At 42.7% G+C, this 18,226-nt stretch overlaps 1 protein-coding gene and 2 long non-coding RNA genes across 4 annotated transcripts in view; 2 read left to right on the plus strand and 1 right to left on the minus strand.

Annotated features, from left to right (window-relative positions):
* Positions 1-1,091: 1,091 nt before the first annotated feature.
* Positions 1,092-3,408, minus strand: LOC119019216. The gene is made up of 3 exons (XR_005074956.1): positions 2,941-3,408; positions 1,870-2,316; positions 1,092-1,236 (listed from the first exon to the last, which is right to left on the minus strand). It is a non-coding gene; the product is annotated as an uncharacterized LOC119019216 (long non-coding RNA).
* Positions 2,245-18,226, plus strand: part of rimbp2 (RIMS binding protein 2) — a 115,760-nt gene continuing 99,778 nt past the window's right edge. For both annotated transcript variants that reach the window (XM_037097602.1, XM_037097603.1), the window contains exons 1-4: positions 2,245-2,282; positions 6,736-6,838; positions 7,486-7,581; positions 7,681-7,812. In XM_037097602.1, coding sequence (XP_036953497.1) covers positions 7,516-7,581; positions 7,681-7,812 — 198 coding nt within the window. In that variant the 5' untranslated portion in view covers positions 2,245-2,282; positions 6,736-6,838; positions 7,486-7,515. The remainder of the gene's footprint in view (positions 2,283-6,735; positions 6,839-7,485; positions 7,582-7,680; positions 7,813-18,226) is intronic.
* Positions 12,401-13,875, plus strand: LOC119019217. Its single transcript, XR_005074957.1, has 3 exons — positions 12,401-12,646; positions 12,732-12,850; positions 13,687-13,875. It is a non-coding gene; the product is annotated as an uncharacterized LOC119019217 (long non-coding RNA).

Here is an 18,226-nt window from a genome sequence, read left to right on the forward strand (position 1 = left end):
CCATAGTACTCGGTCAGAAATAAAAAAGGCATTATCAAACAGCTAATGATCAATTATTCTCTGAGACAAGCTTTTATCAACCATTATTTTATTAGCATCACTTGACCTCTGCTAATCCTTCTGGTGACACCTGGTACCTCAGAAAGTATTGCTTAACATAACATATTCTATCAATTGAACCGTTTATTGTAGCACATTATTTGGTTTGTCAACTCAATACAAAATACAAAAGAGAGTAATAACGCGTCCAGAGTGTCTGACACTCAGAGTGAGGAGTTGAACAGTTAGATGGCCACAGGCAGGAATGATTTCCTGTGGCGCTCTGTAGGGCATCTTGGTGGAATCAGTGTAGTACTGAATGTATTCCTGTGGCTGACCACCACGTCATGGAGTGGACGGGAGCCATTGTCCAGGTCCTCCTAAGGTCCACATCCAGCTCCTTGGTCACACTGAGCGTTAGATGGTTCCGCTCATGCCATGTGACAAAGTTGTCCACAGCAGTTCTGTACACATCCTCTGCACCCTCACTGATACATCCAACCACTGATGAGTCTCACCAAGTAGAGAACATGGACGGTGTTGAATGCAGTGGAAGAAGTAAAAAAACATGACTCTCACAGTGCTCATCAGCTTTTCCAGGTGGGTGCAGACACAGGGGTCCAAGAGTGGTTTGACCAAGGGCTGGAGCTGCTCCAAGATGAGTCTCTCCAGGGTCTTCATGCTACGGAATGTCAGTGCCACACATGGATCTACGGGGTCCTTGGCACAAGGGCAAGGCAGGACGTCATCCGCATCACAGTTCTGGGTTCTTTTGTGACCTCCTGGATGAGTTGTCGACGCGCCCTTGGAGTAATTTTGGTAGGCCGGCCACTCCTGGGAAGGTTCACCACTGTTCCATGTTTTCTCCATTATAACTTGTGAATGACGAAAGTATGAATTGACAACATAAGACGCAATGAAGATGTAGCTGTTAATGGTTGTGACCCAAGCCTTTTGGGGGCCCTAAGCAGAATTTGATTTGGGGCCCCCGTCCCACCACTGCAGAGTCACCTGTGCAATTATTGACACAAATGAATTGACTTATTCATTCATTCATTTATGTCACTTGTTTAATTCATTTAATATTTCAATAAATAAATAAATAATATTCTTGATTGGGGTTCCCCTGGTGGCCAAGCAGCTGCTTAGTTCGCTTATGCCTCGAGCCGGCCCTGGTTGTGACAATGATGTGGGCAACTGATAGAAGAGACAGCAAGGTAGCATTAGCAAAAGTGAGCAATGTCTATGGGAGATACCCTCCACAAAAGATTAAGGCATACAAAATTTGCTGATATGTGACTCATATGGTTTGCAGAGGAAAGAAATCTCCACATTACAATCCTTAAACAGCCCTTACAGTTCAGTAATATCTCTTGCAGGTAGCTGGGAAAAGCCCTTCCATGGAGGGCCTAGTGATAACTCCAATCCAGTGTTAAATAAAAGGCCTAAAGGGAAATGAGCATCCAGTATAGTATGGGTGCTTCCATCGCTTGATCTATAAACTTGCAGTCAATTGGTATATTATTATTATTACTCACCTTAATTCTATAGACTTTTCATTTCAATTTGTTTATCTGACACATAGGTGTAGATTCTATAGGCCTGTACATCCAGTACAAGAATTTACCAAACAAATGTAATATGTTTGAAAATAATCTTCATGCAAACACATTTACTGAATGGAGAAATGTAGAAACACAGCGTGTCTGGGTATTGCCTTTAAGCAAATGCCTGAAACTCTTGCAGTAGAGGCAAGTCAACGTTCAGTGGCTATTATAGAATTTACGGCAATTTCCTCATCCCTTGAGATGAGATTTAAAACGATATTACCGAATTTATGGTAAAAGTTGCAGACTGGTGGACAATGAAACAATGATGAAGTTCTGCCGAGTGAGAGAGAGGTTTCCAGGGAACTTCCCTCGATAAGACTCATTGTGAAATCTGCCGTGGAGGACGTTCTGAGCTGAGGTGAGCGGACACTCGGTGTGTCAGAGAGCTGGCACATTCTCTCACACCTGACCTGTGTGAGGCTGAGCGCGGAGGCCAGAGACTGCACGACGAGGAACCTTGTTCAGTCGCTGTCCCTCAAACAGAGGACGTGTGTGTGCGGAGCTGATCGGGCCTTTGACCGCCGCGGTGTGTGACCCGGGAGCTGATAAAGCCGGAACAGGTGCAGAGGACACGCTTCAGGGTGGATGACCGGAAGAGCACTCTGAGACTGCGACCACAAGCGAGGAAGAAAGGTATGAAGATGTTTGATATTCAAGGAGACTTTAGCTGAAATGACAGAAGAAAATGTTAAAGCATGTGTTTGGTGTGGACTGGTGGTCAAAGTCAAACCACACCTGTCTTTAAATTCAGCTTCATTCTACACACAGTCATGAAGTTTCAAATTTGGTGACTTCATTTTGTTCCCTGTTGTGAGGCCAGTGATGTGCACAATTGTTGAAAAACGCAATTGTTGAAAAACTCTCAATAAAGTGCCCTCCTGGGAGCCAAAACGTGCGCTTAAGTGCCCTCCTGGGAGCCAAAACCTGTGCTAAAGTCCTCTCCTGGGAGCCAAAACCTGTGCTAAAGTACACTCTTGGGAACCTAAAAAGCATGTCAAAGTGCCCTCTTGGTTGGCAAAACACACTAAACTGCCCCCATGGCTGGTTAAAACATGATAAACTGCCCTTTTGGGAGCTAAAATGCATGCTAAAGTGCCCTTCTTTTTGCCCCTGCCCTTCAAAAAGTCTACGCAGGCCACTGTTTGAAGTATCATGTTGGCACAGCTTGGCCATAAACATAAAGAGACAAACACCTGATGAAGTGCTCAAAGCTGCTACGATAGGTGTCCTCAGAAGTACTCGTTGCTATGATGACATACACAATCGCAGACTCACAAGGTGGAAAGCTTACCAGTCTAGACTTTCGCTGCTAGTGATCAAATCAGTGTTTGCAGAAAAAAATACTGTGCTCAATCAGAAACAGATCCAGATCTACTGATGAATGTTTAAACACTCAGACTGGTCCGATGCATAGTTGGTCAAAATACTATATCATGCACCGCTTATATCTTTGTGTGCCATACAATCCCCTGTCCAGCTGAAGCTTGTGTCTTGTTTCCTTCTGCTGCCATGTCTGCCAGAGACCCATATTGTTGGATGACTACCTCTGTGGTCGTTTGGTTCTCTCTCATGGAAGCTTTATTCCCGGCTTACCTTGGTGTGCACACACTGGTGGAGTTATCTCCATGCAATTTCAAAATATAACAATAACTGAGTTTCTTTCTTGGGAATCTTTTATTCCACTGAAAATGTAAATCCCCCCTTTGTCCCTCATATTTCACCTTGATCAATTATGTACTGTTTTATTGTGGTCTTTCCATTTTCACCAGCATATCAACATATACAAATAAAACAGGACTCACAACACTCCCTGAGGTGTTCCACTTTCCAAGCTCATGATATTTCTGATCCTACTTTAACCTGAATAGTCCATCATCTTAGAGAGGCTCTAATAACCCAACTGAAAACTTTCCAGCCGACTCTTGTTGAGAGTTATCTGATCAGCAGCTCTCTCTCCATAACATGTCATATGCTTTATCAACATGAAAAAAAAACACAGCTGCCACTCTTGCTTCATTTACTTGCACTTTTCTTATCTCACCATCCAGACACAACACTGGATCCACAGCACATCTCTCCCTCTTCAGTCCACTTTGGTACATAGCCCCCGTAAGTCTGTTTTCCAAGAAAGACATTAGCCTCTCATTAAGCATCCATTCCATCAGTTTACAGACATGAGATGCCAGGGCAAAAGGTTTATGGCTGGCTTACAAGCATCTTTCCAAGGTTTCCTTAATGGGAGTAATGATCACTTCCTTCCAGCTCACTGGTATTCCTCCTTCCTCCCAGACCTTATTTGATAATAATTACTTCCTCAGTTTGTCCATACTTCAACATGATATAACTTATTGCCTGCTCTTTCTTTAATTTTCCCATGCTGAATGGTTTAGTTAATCCTCCATGCTATTCTTTTTCCTCACCACCTCTGTGTTTGTGGAGCTAAGTGCTTTAATGTACGTAATTATGATTTATGCCTTTTTTCTAACCATCTTGTAAGATGAATTGGTGTAATATGGTCTTGGTTAAAAAATGTACGTTGTAAAAAAAACCCAAAACATTTCAAGGCACATTGTAGGATTTGTGCAAAATTGCTTATTTTTATATGTTTAAAGATAACAAATGCATTGCCCAAATTCCTGGCATTTCAAAGCAACTCACGTGTTTTGGTAAGCCTATGTAATCTCTATTTCACAATGCAATCTCAAACTCTTTTCACTACTCATTTCTACCAACTATTTTGCCCCCCTAGGTTCTCTACTCATTTCATTATAATAACCTCCTATATAATATAATTACCTTCTTACAGCTAGTGAACCTTTGCTCCCCCATTCTTCGGATACTTTGATGTTTCCTACCTTAATAATTCTCTTTACCTTCTCCATCTGCACATCAATATTACACCCTAGCAAGTTTCCATCTACCAAAATGAAATAATCCACTTCTCCAACTTTTCCTCTAATTAATTATGTTAGCTTCAGCGGATCGACTTCCCTCTTGAATCTTACCACCACGTTAAACAAACTTGCCTTCAGGTCCTCTGGAACCCTCTTTCCCCTCAATCCTCATCCCACCTGATATGGCTGAGTCCATTTTTCTTTCTCTTGCGGCTACTCGCCCTTGTGCATCCACTCCCTCGTACTCTCCCTCCTCTCATCACTACGATTTCTCTCCTGCTCACTAGACTCCATGGTGTTGCTGTCAACATCTGCCTTCATATCTGCCATTCTGTCAGTTTGTAAGATACAGTGTAAGAAAGTCTTTCTAGAACTATTCAGGAAAAAGTTCCCCACACCTGATACTACAACTATTAGGTCCTGATGTTCTCCAATCCAAAGGCAAAGTTACAGCAAATATGGTGCAGCAATTACAACCTCCCAAAGTGATGACCATTCTTACCTAGTTAAGACCTTTGTTAGCCTTTTTGATGCATTGCATCTGCCTGTAGTTCAGTGCAATGTGTGCAGCTATTATGCTGCATGAATGCTAATTTACATGCATATGTGAATTAGCTTAATCCAGTACAGTGCATCAAATGGCAACATTTATGTATGATATTGTATATGGTTCCTCTACAAATAAAGATGAAATAAAACAAGTCCTAAAACCTGCAAATGTCAGCACTGCTGCGCTTCAGGTTCCCTTGTCCCAAAGCCAGTGAACTTTTTGAATGGGTTTTTGGTAAGATGCCTGAAACAAGGTGTGCTGTGGTTAACACAAACTTGAGAGTTTCACATTTTGTTTTGTGACATAAAATACATCAATATGTACCCACCAGTGAATTTTAAATGTGTTTTTGCATGCCTTTTTGAAAGTGAAATTAAAAAAAATGAAATGTTATCAGGCCAAACACAGACTTGTCTACTCATTAGTCCATCTGCTTAGACCTTAATGGCAAACTGTTCAAACTCTTGCTCACAACTTAAAGATTGATACATTTATAGGAATGTGTGTTTAGAAAGAAGCTTACTGGGGGTGAGGTTATAGTCCTGCATCCATGATATATTTATTTTATAGCCTGAAGTTTTTAGGCTTTATATCATATTATTGATATTAGGTCAGACCTGTCCTGTTTAATCACAACATTATCTGGGGGAAAAAAATCTATGAAGTGTCTGAGGCAAAATGGGGAGGCTGGGTGTTGTGAAAATGAGGATTCAAAACAGCCTAGAATATGAACTGCTAACATGATTTAGAATTAAACGTCTGAGATTAAACTTAAGAGGTGAATGCAGTATTTGTCCAAAAAATATAAAATAAAAATCTGTCTGGACTACAGAGATATGACACGTAATTAGATGTCTTTGCCACGAAAGTGAGTGAAAACGGTTGTTATCATGGAGCCAATTTTAAAACCATGAATTAAGACAGCCCAAACATTATACTCAAGTAAAATACTATCTACTGTTAAATGGAATCATAACAGGGACGAAGAAAACCTTGCAGCCCATCTCCTGGCCCTCACAACAGGCACCTTAAAACATCGACCACAGGGTGACACACCAAGAGAGTGATCTTGGCACCACAGAAGGGAAGTAGCCTTTCTAAACACCTGCTCGTTATATAAGCCTGTAAGCAGGGCTTGAATTCAAAATAATGCATCCACTTCTGAAGTTTCTTTTCAGAGTCTTAAGCGTGAAACACTGTTAACTATCTCATGTTCTGGACTCTCTTACTGTAAAACCCTGTTACAGTCTGACTGGGTCCCACATTAGAGCCTTCCCCTGTATGTGCAGATGTAACCTTCACAGGCCCTAAAAACTCTCCTAGGTCTCTTGCATAACACAATGCAGAGGACTGTTCGGAATGACTAAACAGGCCCCAAATATTTCTCTGACCAATGAGAAGAAAACTGGACCTCATATTGCAGGAGACGTCACACTACTTGGCCTGTGCAGAGACGACTCATAGCATGCGAAGGCAGTGGAAGGATATTTCTGTTCCTGTGTGCACTGTATGAGACATGTCTCTACTCTTAAAATGGTAACAGTGAATTGCAGACTACAATAGACTGCTGGGTGTTAGTGGAATTAGAGCTGACAGGGAAGGAAAATCCAGCATCTAAGAATTTCTACTGCGGTCGTTCTAGAGCACGCTGGCCTGGATGACCCAGAAAACTGAACTGCAACCGATGACTGGACCTCTGGATGTTTTGATTGCCGTTTAATTTCTGCTGGAGTATGGCAACAGAGGTGGGTGGTAGTGAAATATTCAATAAATATCCTGGATTTCCTGGGGTGTTGTTAGTCTGTAGTTGCGTTGAAGCTCACAGCTACTGTGAATGCCAATTTTATGATCAATGAAGTGTAGTTATGAAGTCAATCTTCCGCTCTTTTTACCTTTTTAAAAAAGCAGTTTTTTAACGAGCAGTGTGTTTGAAAACATTTCTGTGATCTCCACTGTCAAACTGTTTATGTTTCCACATTATATATTCTTTCTACTTTATCTGGAACCAGATTAGCTTTCAGTAGAAATACAGCACTGAACAAGGAAACATCTGCAAGGGATTCATCAAATTTTGTGCAGCGACTTTTTGTAAGTTTACCTCATGCATCTGACAGGATTATGTATTTAATTTCATGAATGAAAATTGACAAAAACGATATACTTAAAGAATAAATAAATGTGTACTTCAAACATAGTTGTTTTTTTTTTATTTACATGGAGGTCCTGTTTGTTTTAATTGAATTGATTTTAATTAAATCAATGAAATCCCCAAAATGTAATTGGAGATGCTTTTATAGTTTTATGTATCCCCCGTGGCAGCTGGCTGTCTTTGCTGTCAGTTTGCACTGACAATAATCCAACATCCATTATTATGTAACTCTGCTGAATACAGATATTTATAATCTGAACATGCTGGAGAGTTATGACATCACCCAGCACAGCTGACCATGACAAGCGTCTGGGGAAGCATGCAAACCGTTCTGTCATGGTAGGTTGCTGCTTGTTACAAACAGGAAATGGATGACCGAGGTGTGATGTGATTGATGCGTGGCCTGACTTGATATCTGTTTTTTACTGTACATGCCAGGGGACAATGGGCTGTCAGAAGACTTGCAAGGTGGAGAAACTCCTGAAACAGTCTCAGAGGGACGCCGTGTGGAGCCAGAGACAAAGGTCGGCCGCTGCAAAGAAGAACAGCCGGATGAGAGGCGCAGATAAGGTGAGCGTGCGCCGCTTGTTCGCCTGCGTGTTGTTCGTAAAAGCTTTCGATGAATAAGCTTCGATACGGCCGTGTCAGGGGCACTAGCGGGATCAGCACTTGTTGATGCCCGCAGCCATAATCTGACCTCAGCCTGCACTCCTCAGCCAGGGCTCTTCACTCCCAACACGACTCATCATTAACAATTGCAACAATATGTGGCACTCAGGGATTGTATTTTCATCTCTTTTCCAGACGATTTAGCAGATCAAGCAGACAAAGATATTGTAATGCTTTATTATTAGTGGTATTTTTTATTATTTTTTTTTTCAAAGAGATTACCCAACATACCATTATGTAATATGCATTTTACTAAATCAAGCATAACAAAATAGCTGTGGTCAGGGTGTTTTACATATTCCATGTTATGCACTCGTCTATAACAGTAAGTATCCAGACCTAAACATCTATTTTGTATAGCACCTACGTACTTACTAAATGTTTAGTTTTAAAAGTACAATTTGTAAGATATGGTGAGAATTTAAGTTTAACTTTGCTAACTAGCTAGCACCGTCTCTAGACAGTTTAGAGTGCTTCTTAGCTGCACGACTAACCGAGCTACTTGCCAGACAGACGGCTATATCCCCCTTAATTTTTGGAGCTACCTAACCTTCCTAGCATTTGAAGACCTGTAAGAAGTTCATAACCAAACCATGGAAACACTAACATAAGGGACGATATCTGGTGCAGGTTAAGAGAATATTCTTTTTTCCATAATACACCCACAAGGACAGACGTAGAAAAGCACAGAAACACTGAAAATATACTCAGTGGCAATGAACCACTGGAAAGGGAATTCTGTTTACAACTGACTCAGAATTCAGAGTCAGTTTAAGAGAACAGAACTGATTTAAGATTGCTGTTTTGAGCAAAGATATTGCAGAAATGCAATGATACAAAACGAAGTGCAGAAATGTCCCAGATGCACACAATGCAGCTTGGTTGATAAATAGCCTGAGTAGTTTTAATCAGTGTACATGTGCAGATCAAGTCATCATTCTGTCATCACATGTTCGTGCTTTTTGCTTTTTTTTATTGTGTGACTATGTAAGAACCTGCTCAGGGCTGTGGCAATGGTATTTTGGAAAGGTACTCAGTAGTCATATTACTGGTGAATTTGCTTGCCATTTTTCTTTTTACTCAGTTTATAGTGTCAGTTCTTCATTTGACATGAAGCACTTACAGCTGCAGCTGCTCCTGTTTGAGCCTCTTCATCCTGGAATTAATACAAAGACAACATGTGAGGTTGTCGACAGTGACTCTGGTCAATTACAAGTGCAGACAAGGGGTAGTTTTGTGTCTCCTTGCTCTGGCTCTGGGCAGATATTGACGGAAAGTAAATGACCATCCTAGAGCTCGAGGATGCAGCGTGGAATTGTGCAGTTTGAATTAGGTTGTGACAGAGGAACAGCATGATCTGTTTGGTGTTTGCTGTAGTATTTTGCCTTGTCTCATTATTAAGTGTTATTATTTTCAAGCTCATTATTGTCCCTCACTGTTTCAAATTGCTACTACACTAAACAGAACATGATCACCACACATGCAGCCATTTGCTTGTATGGTCAGTAGCAGAGGAGAGTCTGGTACCTGCAGGGAAAGTAGCAGGACAGTTTTCTAGCTTGCTTCATAAAAAAAAAATCCTCAGTCCATTGAGAAATGCGTGTGCGTCATTTCAGCAAACGCGCCTCGCTCATGGATGCTCGGTTTGAAAACAGAGCCAAATTCTTCAGACGGGACTTTGATGCAGGAACACGAGGAGCACAGCTGCTCGGTGGATACTGGTACGGACAGCATCAGAGTGGTTCACTCTGCAGGCGAACAGCAGGAGGCAGGACAGGGCCTGCTGTACAAGGCAATTCACTGTGACTTACAGAAAAACTCTGCTGCTGGAAAGACAGCCTTTGCATAAAACGGGGCTGTCTATGCAGCAGAGAGACACAATCATTTTTGAAAGGACTGTGGTATTCACTTTTGCTCAGAAGGTAGAAAACCTACAACGACCAGAATGCACTGTGCTGCACTCGACCAATAAACACTGCTGCTGATGGGTGACGTACTGTGAGTTGGGCGTTGCTTGGTTTTAACTCAATGTCCGTTTTTTGTTAATTCACATATAGCACCAACACTGTCGTGATACAAAGCTAATTGAAAATCTGAAAATGTTCTAGTCATAGTTATAGTCACTACAGGTGACTTTTATCTAGGGCTGCAACTAACATCTGTTTTCACTGTTAAGTAATCTGTCGATTATTCTCAATGAATGGATGGATTAGTGTCTCCCAAAGACCAGGATGACATCCTCAAATGTCTTGTTTTGTCTACATCCCAAAGATAATCAGTTTACTGTAACTGGGGAATCAAGAAATTAGAAAATATGTTTATTTCAGAAGCTGCAGTCAGAGAATTTTGTAACTTTTTCCTTGACAAATTATTAAAACTGGTTGATTGATTCTCAAAATAGTTACAGTTTTAATTCTGTGCTCTTGAATGGTGAAGAAGATTGATGCAATGAATATTATAATTTTGGTATAATTTTAAGATTTTGGTGATCAGGCTATTAGTTTAACATTAAAGCCTTTTACCTGTTTGGTCACCAGATACAAATTCTTGTATTAAGACACTGTATCTTGTTTAAATCTGATCTGACTGCATCAATATCTCAGTTTGAAACATCAGTGTTGCTGTTATATATCCTTTTTGGTCTGTTGCCTCAGTATATAGGCTGCTTTAGCTCTTGGTGTTGATGTTGCTGCACCTCACACAGTTCTGTGTTAATCTGCACAAGCCTTCACGAAAGGGAATGTCAAAACAGTTCTTCGCACCTCCGAACGTGCCTCGGCCAGCTGATGTAAGGCAGGCCTGGAGCTCCTAGTCCGCCCTCTGACATCATTTGACAGCTGTCTGAGCAGGTTTGGTTCCCTGTAACATTCAAAGGAAGGCATGCGTCCTCTGTATCATTATTTAAAAAAGAAACTCAACCAGCAGACCAGCAGCAGCAGCACCAGCTAGTTGATGCACCTTACGAAGCTCTGTCCTCCCGAGTGAAGAGTCAGAAAATGCCTCAATCTCACCAAAATTTGCAGCTTGACGTTAACAATTAATGAATTTACAAAAAAATGTACCGCCAGTCTTTTGTCTTTGACCAGAACTTTAAAGGCACACAGTGACATTATTTGACCCATGCAGTTTGAACTTGTCTTGGAAGGGAAAATACAATACGCACATTCAGTCACACATTTGAAGGTCATTCATTACATCTACAATCAAACACATTTTACATTTGCATTACATACACTCAATACAGATGCTGGAACGCAGATTTGTTGTGGAAAAATGATCAAAGAAGTTTAATGTTTGTAGCTCTGCTTTTAATCCCGCCGTGTTATGGTGCTAGTTAATCTACTAATGGCCCTGAAGGAGATCTAAACCACAGTGCAGTTGCCCGTAGCAGCTGGTGCTCTAGTGAAAACATCAGGTGTGCTTCCTGCTCGTTGTCAGAGCTTAGCACCCTCCCTTCAGTGTTTACGCACCAGGTAGAGGACGTGGGCAGGATGTCGCGGTGCCTTGAGTCTCAAACAGCCGCTGAGCAATACAAGCTCTCAGTTGGGATTGCAGAGAGGGTCCCGCTGGGGGGGGGGGCTCTACACAGAGGTAAGGGGCTGCTGTGGTTGCTAGGCATCCACGCTGAGGAAAGCATTATCTGTTTTGGGCCCTGCTCCTCCTTTCTCCCTTTCCCACAACAGGGTGCAGCACTGCAGGCAGCCACAGAGGGCAGCCGTTCTGCACACAATGTGCAGCTCCTCTCCACATCTCCTCCTATAGTGAAAAACCCAGGATGGCCCAAATAATCCCCTCTAATACCCTTCTGCACTTGATTTCCCGGTCTCTGATTGGACAGTATTGTTGTTGCTGCTGTTTGTGGTAGCCGATTGGTCTGGCCCACCATTCAGTGAGTGAGGGTTTGTCAAGCGGAGCCTCCGGGGAGCCTCTGTGGCATAATGACCCATGACGAGGCGAGGCTGAGTCCCTGTATCAGTTTGCCAAAAAAAAAAAAAAAAAAAAATAGCTGAGAAGCACAGCAACCAAACTGGGAGCAAAGACCAAGGGGGGCGCCAGGGAACCTCACATGACCTTGCCAGCTTCAATCATGGCGGCTCATCAGTGGTGGTTAGGTGGGCAGGCGGTGTGCTGTAGCACGTGGCTGGGGGGGCTTTATTGACAGGATTGTCTGTGACTGCTGAGAATAAGACCGAGAATGACCAGTTCTGATTAAGGGAGACGAAAGACATCCTGGAGAGGGAGCGCTGCCCAGTGCTGCTGCGCACTGCACTGCCTCTGCACTCCTGCGTGCCTGTGTCTGTGTGACTAAGCAAGTGTGTGTGTGTGAGAAAGTGAGAGAGGGAGAGAGAGAGAGAGAGAGAGAGGGAGGGAGACAGAGAGAGAGAGAGGGAGAGAGAGAGAGAGAGAGAGGGAGGGAGACAGAGAGAGAGAGAGAGAGAGAGAGAGAGAGAGAGAGAGAGAGACTGAGAGAAAGGGGGCGTGTTGATGTGTGTGCTCTGCTGCACAGCCACGGTAGTGTGAGCTGAGTGATGCTCGCTGGCTGTCTCTCTCTCTTTCTCTCTCTCTCTCTCTCCCCTGTGCTGTGCCTCTTTCTGCCGAGCATTGATGAACCATTTTATGCTACAGAGCTGCCATAGCCATCGCACCGGTCCTGCTGCTGGCTGCTTTTTTGCCCTTCCATTGTAGGAGGAAACAACTGCCACTGCATTGGTCCTCTCTCTCCAGTGCTGCTAAGGTACTGTACCATCTCCTGTCTGCTGTCAAGCTGTTTTTTTCCCTTTTTTTTTGAGCCAGGGTTTGTTGTGCTGCCTCTGCTGCAGGATCCTTTTGCTGCTGCTGCTGCTGTTGCTGTTACTGCCGCTGCTGCTGCTGCTGCTGCTGGGGAGATAAGGATGATCATCATAACATGTCTTAGCGTCTCAGACTCTTAGCGGCTACGGTAATTGAAATGTACTCCTCTGCTTATCATGTACAACGTGTACTCCCCCCTGCCCTTAAATGCATTTTCTTGAGAGACGGATCAGCCTGTTTTGAGCTGTCCTGCACAGGAGTGCAGAATATCCAGGTTAGATAGCTCCGAGAAGAGCCAGAGGACATTGCACATCATTTGCATGCAGTAAGGATTCACTGTCATGTTGTTCGTATGTCTCATCCTGCAAACACGCTGCAGTGTGTTGAAGGGAATACTAGTTGGTGTAGAAGGAGCACTGTTTATCCTCTCTGTGTGATATAGCATGATTTTCAGTGTTGACGTTAGTTCCGGTTGTCACTGCCATGCCTGTCAGAAGGTGCTTTATGTACAGAGTCCACATGCAGAGGAGATACGGTTGTTTTTAGTTGAGGCGGATTACTCCGGTAAATGAAGTTGTATTAATGAATTGGAGGGATGAGTGCTAATTGGTAGACTGCAGTCATCTGATGTTGATAGAACTGCTTGCATGGATTTTGTCAAGCATTTGTGCAGATTATCCATCAGTGGTGTAGATCCGTGTTGACTCTTGTCAATACAAGACTGTTATGACAGCAGCTTTTGACCGAGCGTGAGCATCACAAATTGACACCGTGGGTTGTAGAGGTCATTAACGGATGTGCAAAGAATATACCTGTTTCTGTGTGTTGTGTCATTAGCTACTAAGCTCAGTTTGCAATGAGACAAGATCCTATAGGTGGCAGTCGTGAGGGGCACAGGGTGGCAGTGGAAATGAGGAGTGAACTGTGTAAAAACATGTTTTCTTCGGTGTGTGTGTGTGTGTGTGTCTGTGTGCATGTACGCAGGTATGGATGTTTCTGCTGCCTCCCAAGGTCACTCATTTGAGGAGTTTCCATAATTAGGGCTGTCAGTCTGGACCCCACACCACAATATGAGCGAGTACTCTGGCGACAAACTCCATTCATGCCGTGGCTCCTCCTGCCCACCTTGACAAGCAGACGCGGCCATTCATCATTTCGCTGGTTATCCCTGAGCTGCCGGCAAGTGACTTTTATCTTCACTACGTACAGGAGACGAGGATTCATATTTCTTGCCTAAAATTTGTTTGCTCTGCGATGACTTGATTGCAAGGGAGGAGGTGGGAGGGCGGCGGCGGGGGACCTCAAGGAGGGAGGAGGAGTGCTGTTGAGCATTTTTTTAAAAATCTAGCCCTGGGTCAAATAATATTTACATAAGGTCCTTAAATATTTTTTCCACTTTGCGGTTCCTTCCAAATGAACAGAGTTTACCGCAGCGAGAGTTCAGACATTTTGTTTTCAGTCAGCGAAAACTTAAATGAAAAAACGTCTGCTCAGTGAATTTATACCATAATGAAGCCATCTGGTATTGGCCCATATGTTCTATGAAGGAGACTCAAGCAGACTGGATTTTTGAAGTGTTAGGAGTTTAAAAAAAAAAAAAATAGATTGATGTATTGGCTGGTGTTTTTTTAGCCTAGAAACAAACAAATTTTTTTATATTTAAATGTGCTGTTAAATATTTGTGACCAATGGGGACGTATAAACTTGCATTAATGATTTTTTGATGGCTCGTAGCATTGGTAAATGGAAAATACTTTTCTTGTGTAGCTGCTGCTCCCCAAAGCGTTTCACAGCACTTATAGTCACATTCACACATTCATACACTAATGGCAAAGCTGTCATGCAAGGTACTGACCCGTTCATCAGGAGCGATACAGTGATACCTAACCTAAATTAGCTCTTCACACACACTCACACACACCAGGTGAACAGCCATCATAAGGTGTTTGGGGTTCAGTATCTTGCCCAAGGATACAGCGACTTGCAGCCAGAGGGTCCCGGAATTGAACCACTGACCTCCTGCTACACACCTTCTCATGTACTACTCCACCCTCTTGCCTCAAAGCTTACAGCACGTGGTATACCCATTCAGGCTTCTGAGATCAAACATGATTGGATAGTGACACGACACACAGTTATCAGCCTTTAAGCTTATACTGTATTTGAGGTTGTTGGCCAGCTATTTCTTATTTATACACCCACCAGACACATCAATGTTAGCAATAATTTGGAATCCACATGGCAAAAATGAATCTAATTTTCAGTCTCCTTTTAGGTCTGTTGTGGTCTCTACCACAGCAGGTAGTTTATAACAGCGACCTGCTGTGTCTGGAAATGAAGCGGATGACTGAAAGTAAAACAGCAAAGTTGCGTGGGCAATGAAACAGAAACAATAAGCTGAAAAGTGCTAAAGTGCTCAGTAGAGGTGAGAGGAACTGATTCTGATTTTTACTACATGTGGCCCCTTCAACATGCACATAGTCTTTTGATGACATGTGTTGAAATAAAATTATTAATTAGAACCGCTTTAAGTTGAAAAATAAACTTGGTGGACATTTTTTGTAATGGAGGAGGCGTTCCTGAATTACTTCAAACATATCTTTGACACTTCCATTTCATGACCTTTGCACACTGATTTTGATGAACCCGCACATTGTGTTTAAACTGCGATGAGCTTAGATAAATAAGTAGAATGACAACTGACACAAAAAAGAATAGATAGCACTTCAACAGCCAGCTATTAATTGTCACAGGGAATTAATGAATAGCGGTAAGGTGCCTGGGCCTGGTGGATTCCCTATAGAGACAAATCTGAGCTGATCAGTCTGATGTGTTGGAACACAAAACTACTCTGTAAAGCTTTGGAATGAAGACTGGATCCACACCTCACAATTCCCATACAGAAGGATCAGGATTCTTTTGTACAAAGCTGTCAAGAGTTGTCATTATGCATTACATGACAAAACTGGTGCTAAAGATACACCAATAGTGTCATGTCACCTTTTTGGATTATAACCATGATTTGCGTTTAGATTATATTTTCTCAGATGGATTCTCTATACAAACCCAGTGGCAGGGATTTAAGTATAATATCACCACTCACCACTCGAGCAGATGTGTGTATATATATGTATATAGGTCTGTATAAAACACTGTAAGAGCAACATTGTGCAGCATGTAGTGTAGTGTTTGTATTCTTTGGTAGGAAGATGTCCATGGAATGATGGTTGGCGTATCCCAATATACTGGTACTGATGATAACAATGATATTAAAAATACTGAATATTTATATGTTGTATTAATAAAACATTTATAATATTACTATGTAAATAATCCAGCTCTTCTTAAATCCATCCCACTTTGTTCTGTTCTCACTTTGTCATGGTAGATGGGGGTAGATTTCTAAGTAGAACCAGATACCAGATGCAACGATGGCACCTTTGCAGTCCAGTGAGAATTGCTCGCCTCGCATATACGCAAAGAAAGTTTTCCAGCTTCAGGGTCTACTTCCTGGTTATGCAGCCCACTGAATACGTGCAATAATGTTTCTCCTGCTGGCTCCGCCCACATCTTCCTGCCCATACATTTAAATTGTGATGACGTCACAGATTATTATCTGTCTTTTCTCGGCTCAAGGAAAGTTGTACAAATACAAAACCACCATGGTTCAAAAATTCATAATCGCAAGTGTGATATTTGATCTTGTTGGCTTGTACAAGTCCTGTCAGCAGTTTTCCAGATGTTCTGTATAATGGTGGTTGATGGTGAAAATACTTTCTGGGCTGCGGAGGAACTTTTAGCTGCACTGGGCCACTGGGCAACATTGTATGCAAGGCTGAACAGCTGCACTGTATCCAGGTTTAAAAAGTAGATTCTTAGGTAAGGCAGCTTAATGCTGTTTGACCCCACCACAATATTGAAAAACATAAAACGAGCGAGACACAGTAACTAGCCAAATTACAACCACAGTGTGTGGCTACTACTACTGCGTAAAATCATGACGTAAGAGATGATGGATGAGAGCGTGGTCTGGGGTTTTTAGTAAATTCACTTTATGTTTCATTTTGTGGGGTTTTTTTTTTTCTCATGTGTCATGTCTTTATTAGTTTCACCTGTCCCTTATTAGTCCTTGATTTTGCCTCAGTCTGTGCTAGTTCATCTTTGTTCTCACGTCTGTTCCCAAGCCCTGTTTTGTTTTGTAGTTATTCATGTCTGCCCTTGGATTCTTGCTTTCCCCACCTTTTGTTTTTCGGATTCAGCTTGTTTTTCAAATCTCGCTTTTTGTCTCCGCAGCCTGCCATTCTCGAGTCTTGCATTTGGGTCCTTTTTTGCTAGAACGCAGCAGCGGGGATATATCATAATGATACCCTGATCGTTAATCCTTTTGGAAACGATATTTTTTGTTGTGAAATAACGATATGGTGGCAGCCCTAATTTGAAGATTTCTGTACAATAACCATGCCTCATTCAGTATGTGATTAAGCTGCACACGTGAAATCCTGAAAGAATGCATCATAGTCTCCTGTATGTACAGTGTGTACATTGCTTGGTAGATAAGCTGAAAAGTATTGTGAGTATAAAACACTGTCCCCAGTGTTGGAAAGACCAAGGTGAATGAATTAGTGCTGAACATGGCTGCTGAGGGGAGCGTGCAGCGGCGGCAGTGTGAGAGGAGCATGGCTCAGCATGCTCCTGAGTGTCTGAAGCCAGGCGGTAGTAACAGCTGGACCGCTGCTGCTGCTGGCGCCTGCATGCGGCCTGGATAAAGCACGTGACCCGGCCACAGTGTGAGGCATTAGTGATATGAACAGCAGGGTCCACGGCCGCTGTTACGTAACACCATCTTCACTGGGAAATCTCTGTGAAGATGGCTCCGGGAGACTCGGTGACAGCAGAGTGAAAGTGCATTATCATTGTCAGTGGCCGCATCACTTGCTCTGATTGTTGGAGTGACCCATGCATGACAAAGCAAGCGTGTGTCCTGATGGTGTTTTCATGCGAGGACAGATTCATGTTTTGTGCTATATAAGCCTGTGGACTAAAGCTCTAAACACATGTTCAGTGTGTTCACATACCTACTGCACACACAGGTGTACACTTGTGTGTGTGTGTGTGTCTTGAAAGCATCGTGTGAATGGAGCAGTTCTTTGCATATGTGCGTGTATATGTTTACATACAGCACATGTTTGTGTTAAGGAATAGCTCCTGCAGCTCCAATGCAATGTGAGTAGATATGTTGTGCCAGCTGTCTTCATGTTGGCAGTTTGACTGACTGCTGTGTTCGTGCTCAGACGGCCAGGAGTGGCTGGCTGCTGACTTCAGCGGAGGTCAGAGGAGAGTAGCCGGTAATCACCTCGGGGATCTGACTGCATTCATAATTGATCGTTCCTGGAGTTGATCAGGGCTGTCCACTCAGTCAGATGGAAAACACTGATCTGGTGTGAACAGGATGAGATTAGATGAGACCCTCAGAAATGAGTCATTGTGGTTTGTTGTTAGAGTTACTCAAGTTTACAGATGTGAC

This window comes from Acanthopagrus latus, chromosome 5 (genome assembly GCF_904848185.1).
Source record: "Acanthopagrus latus isolate v.2019 chromosome 5, fAcaLat1.1, whole genome shotgun sequence".
Classification (NCBI taxonomy): domain Eukaryota; kingdom Metazoa; phylum Chordata; class Actinopteri; order Spariformes; family Sparidae; genus Acanthopagrus; species Acanthopagrus latus.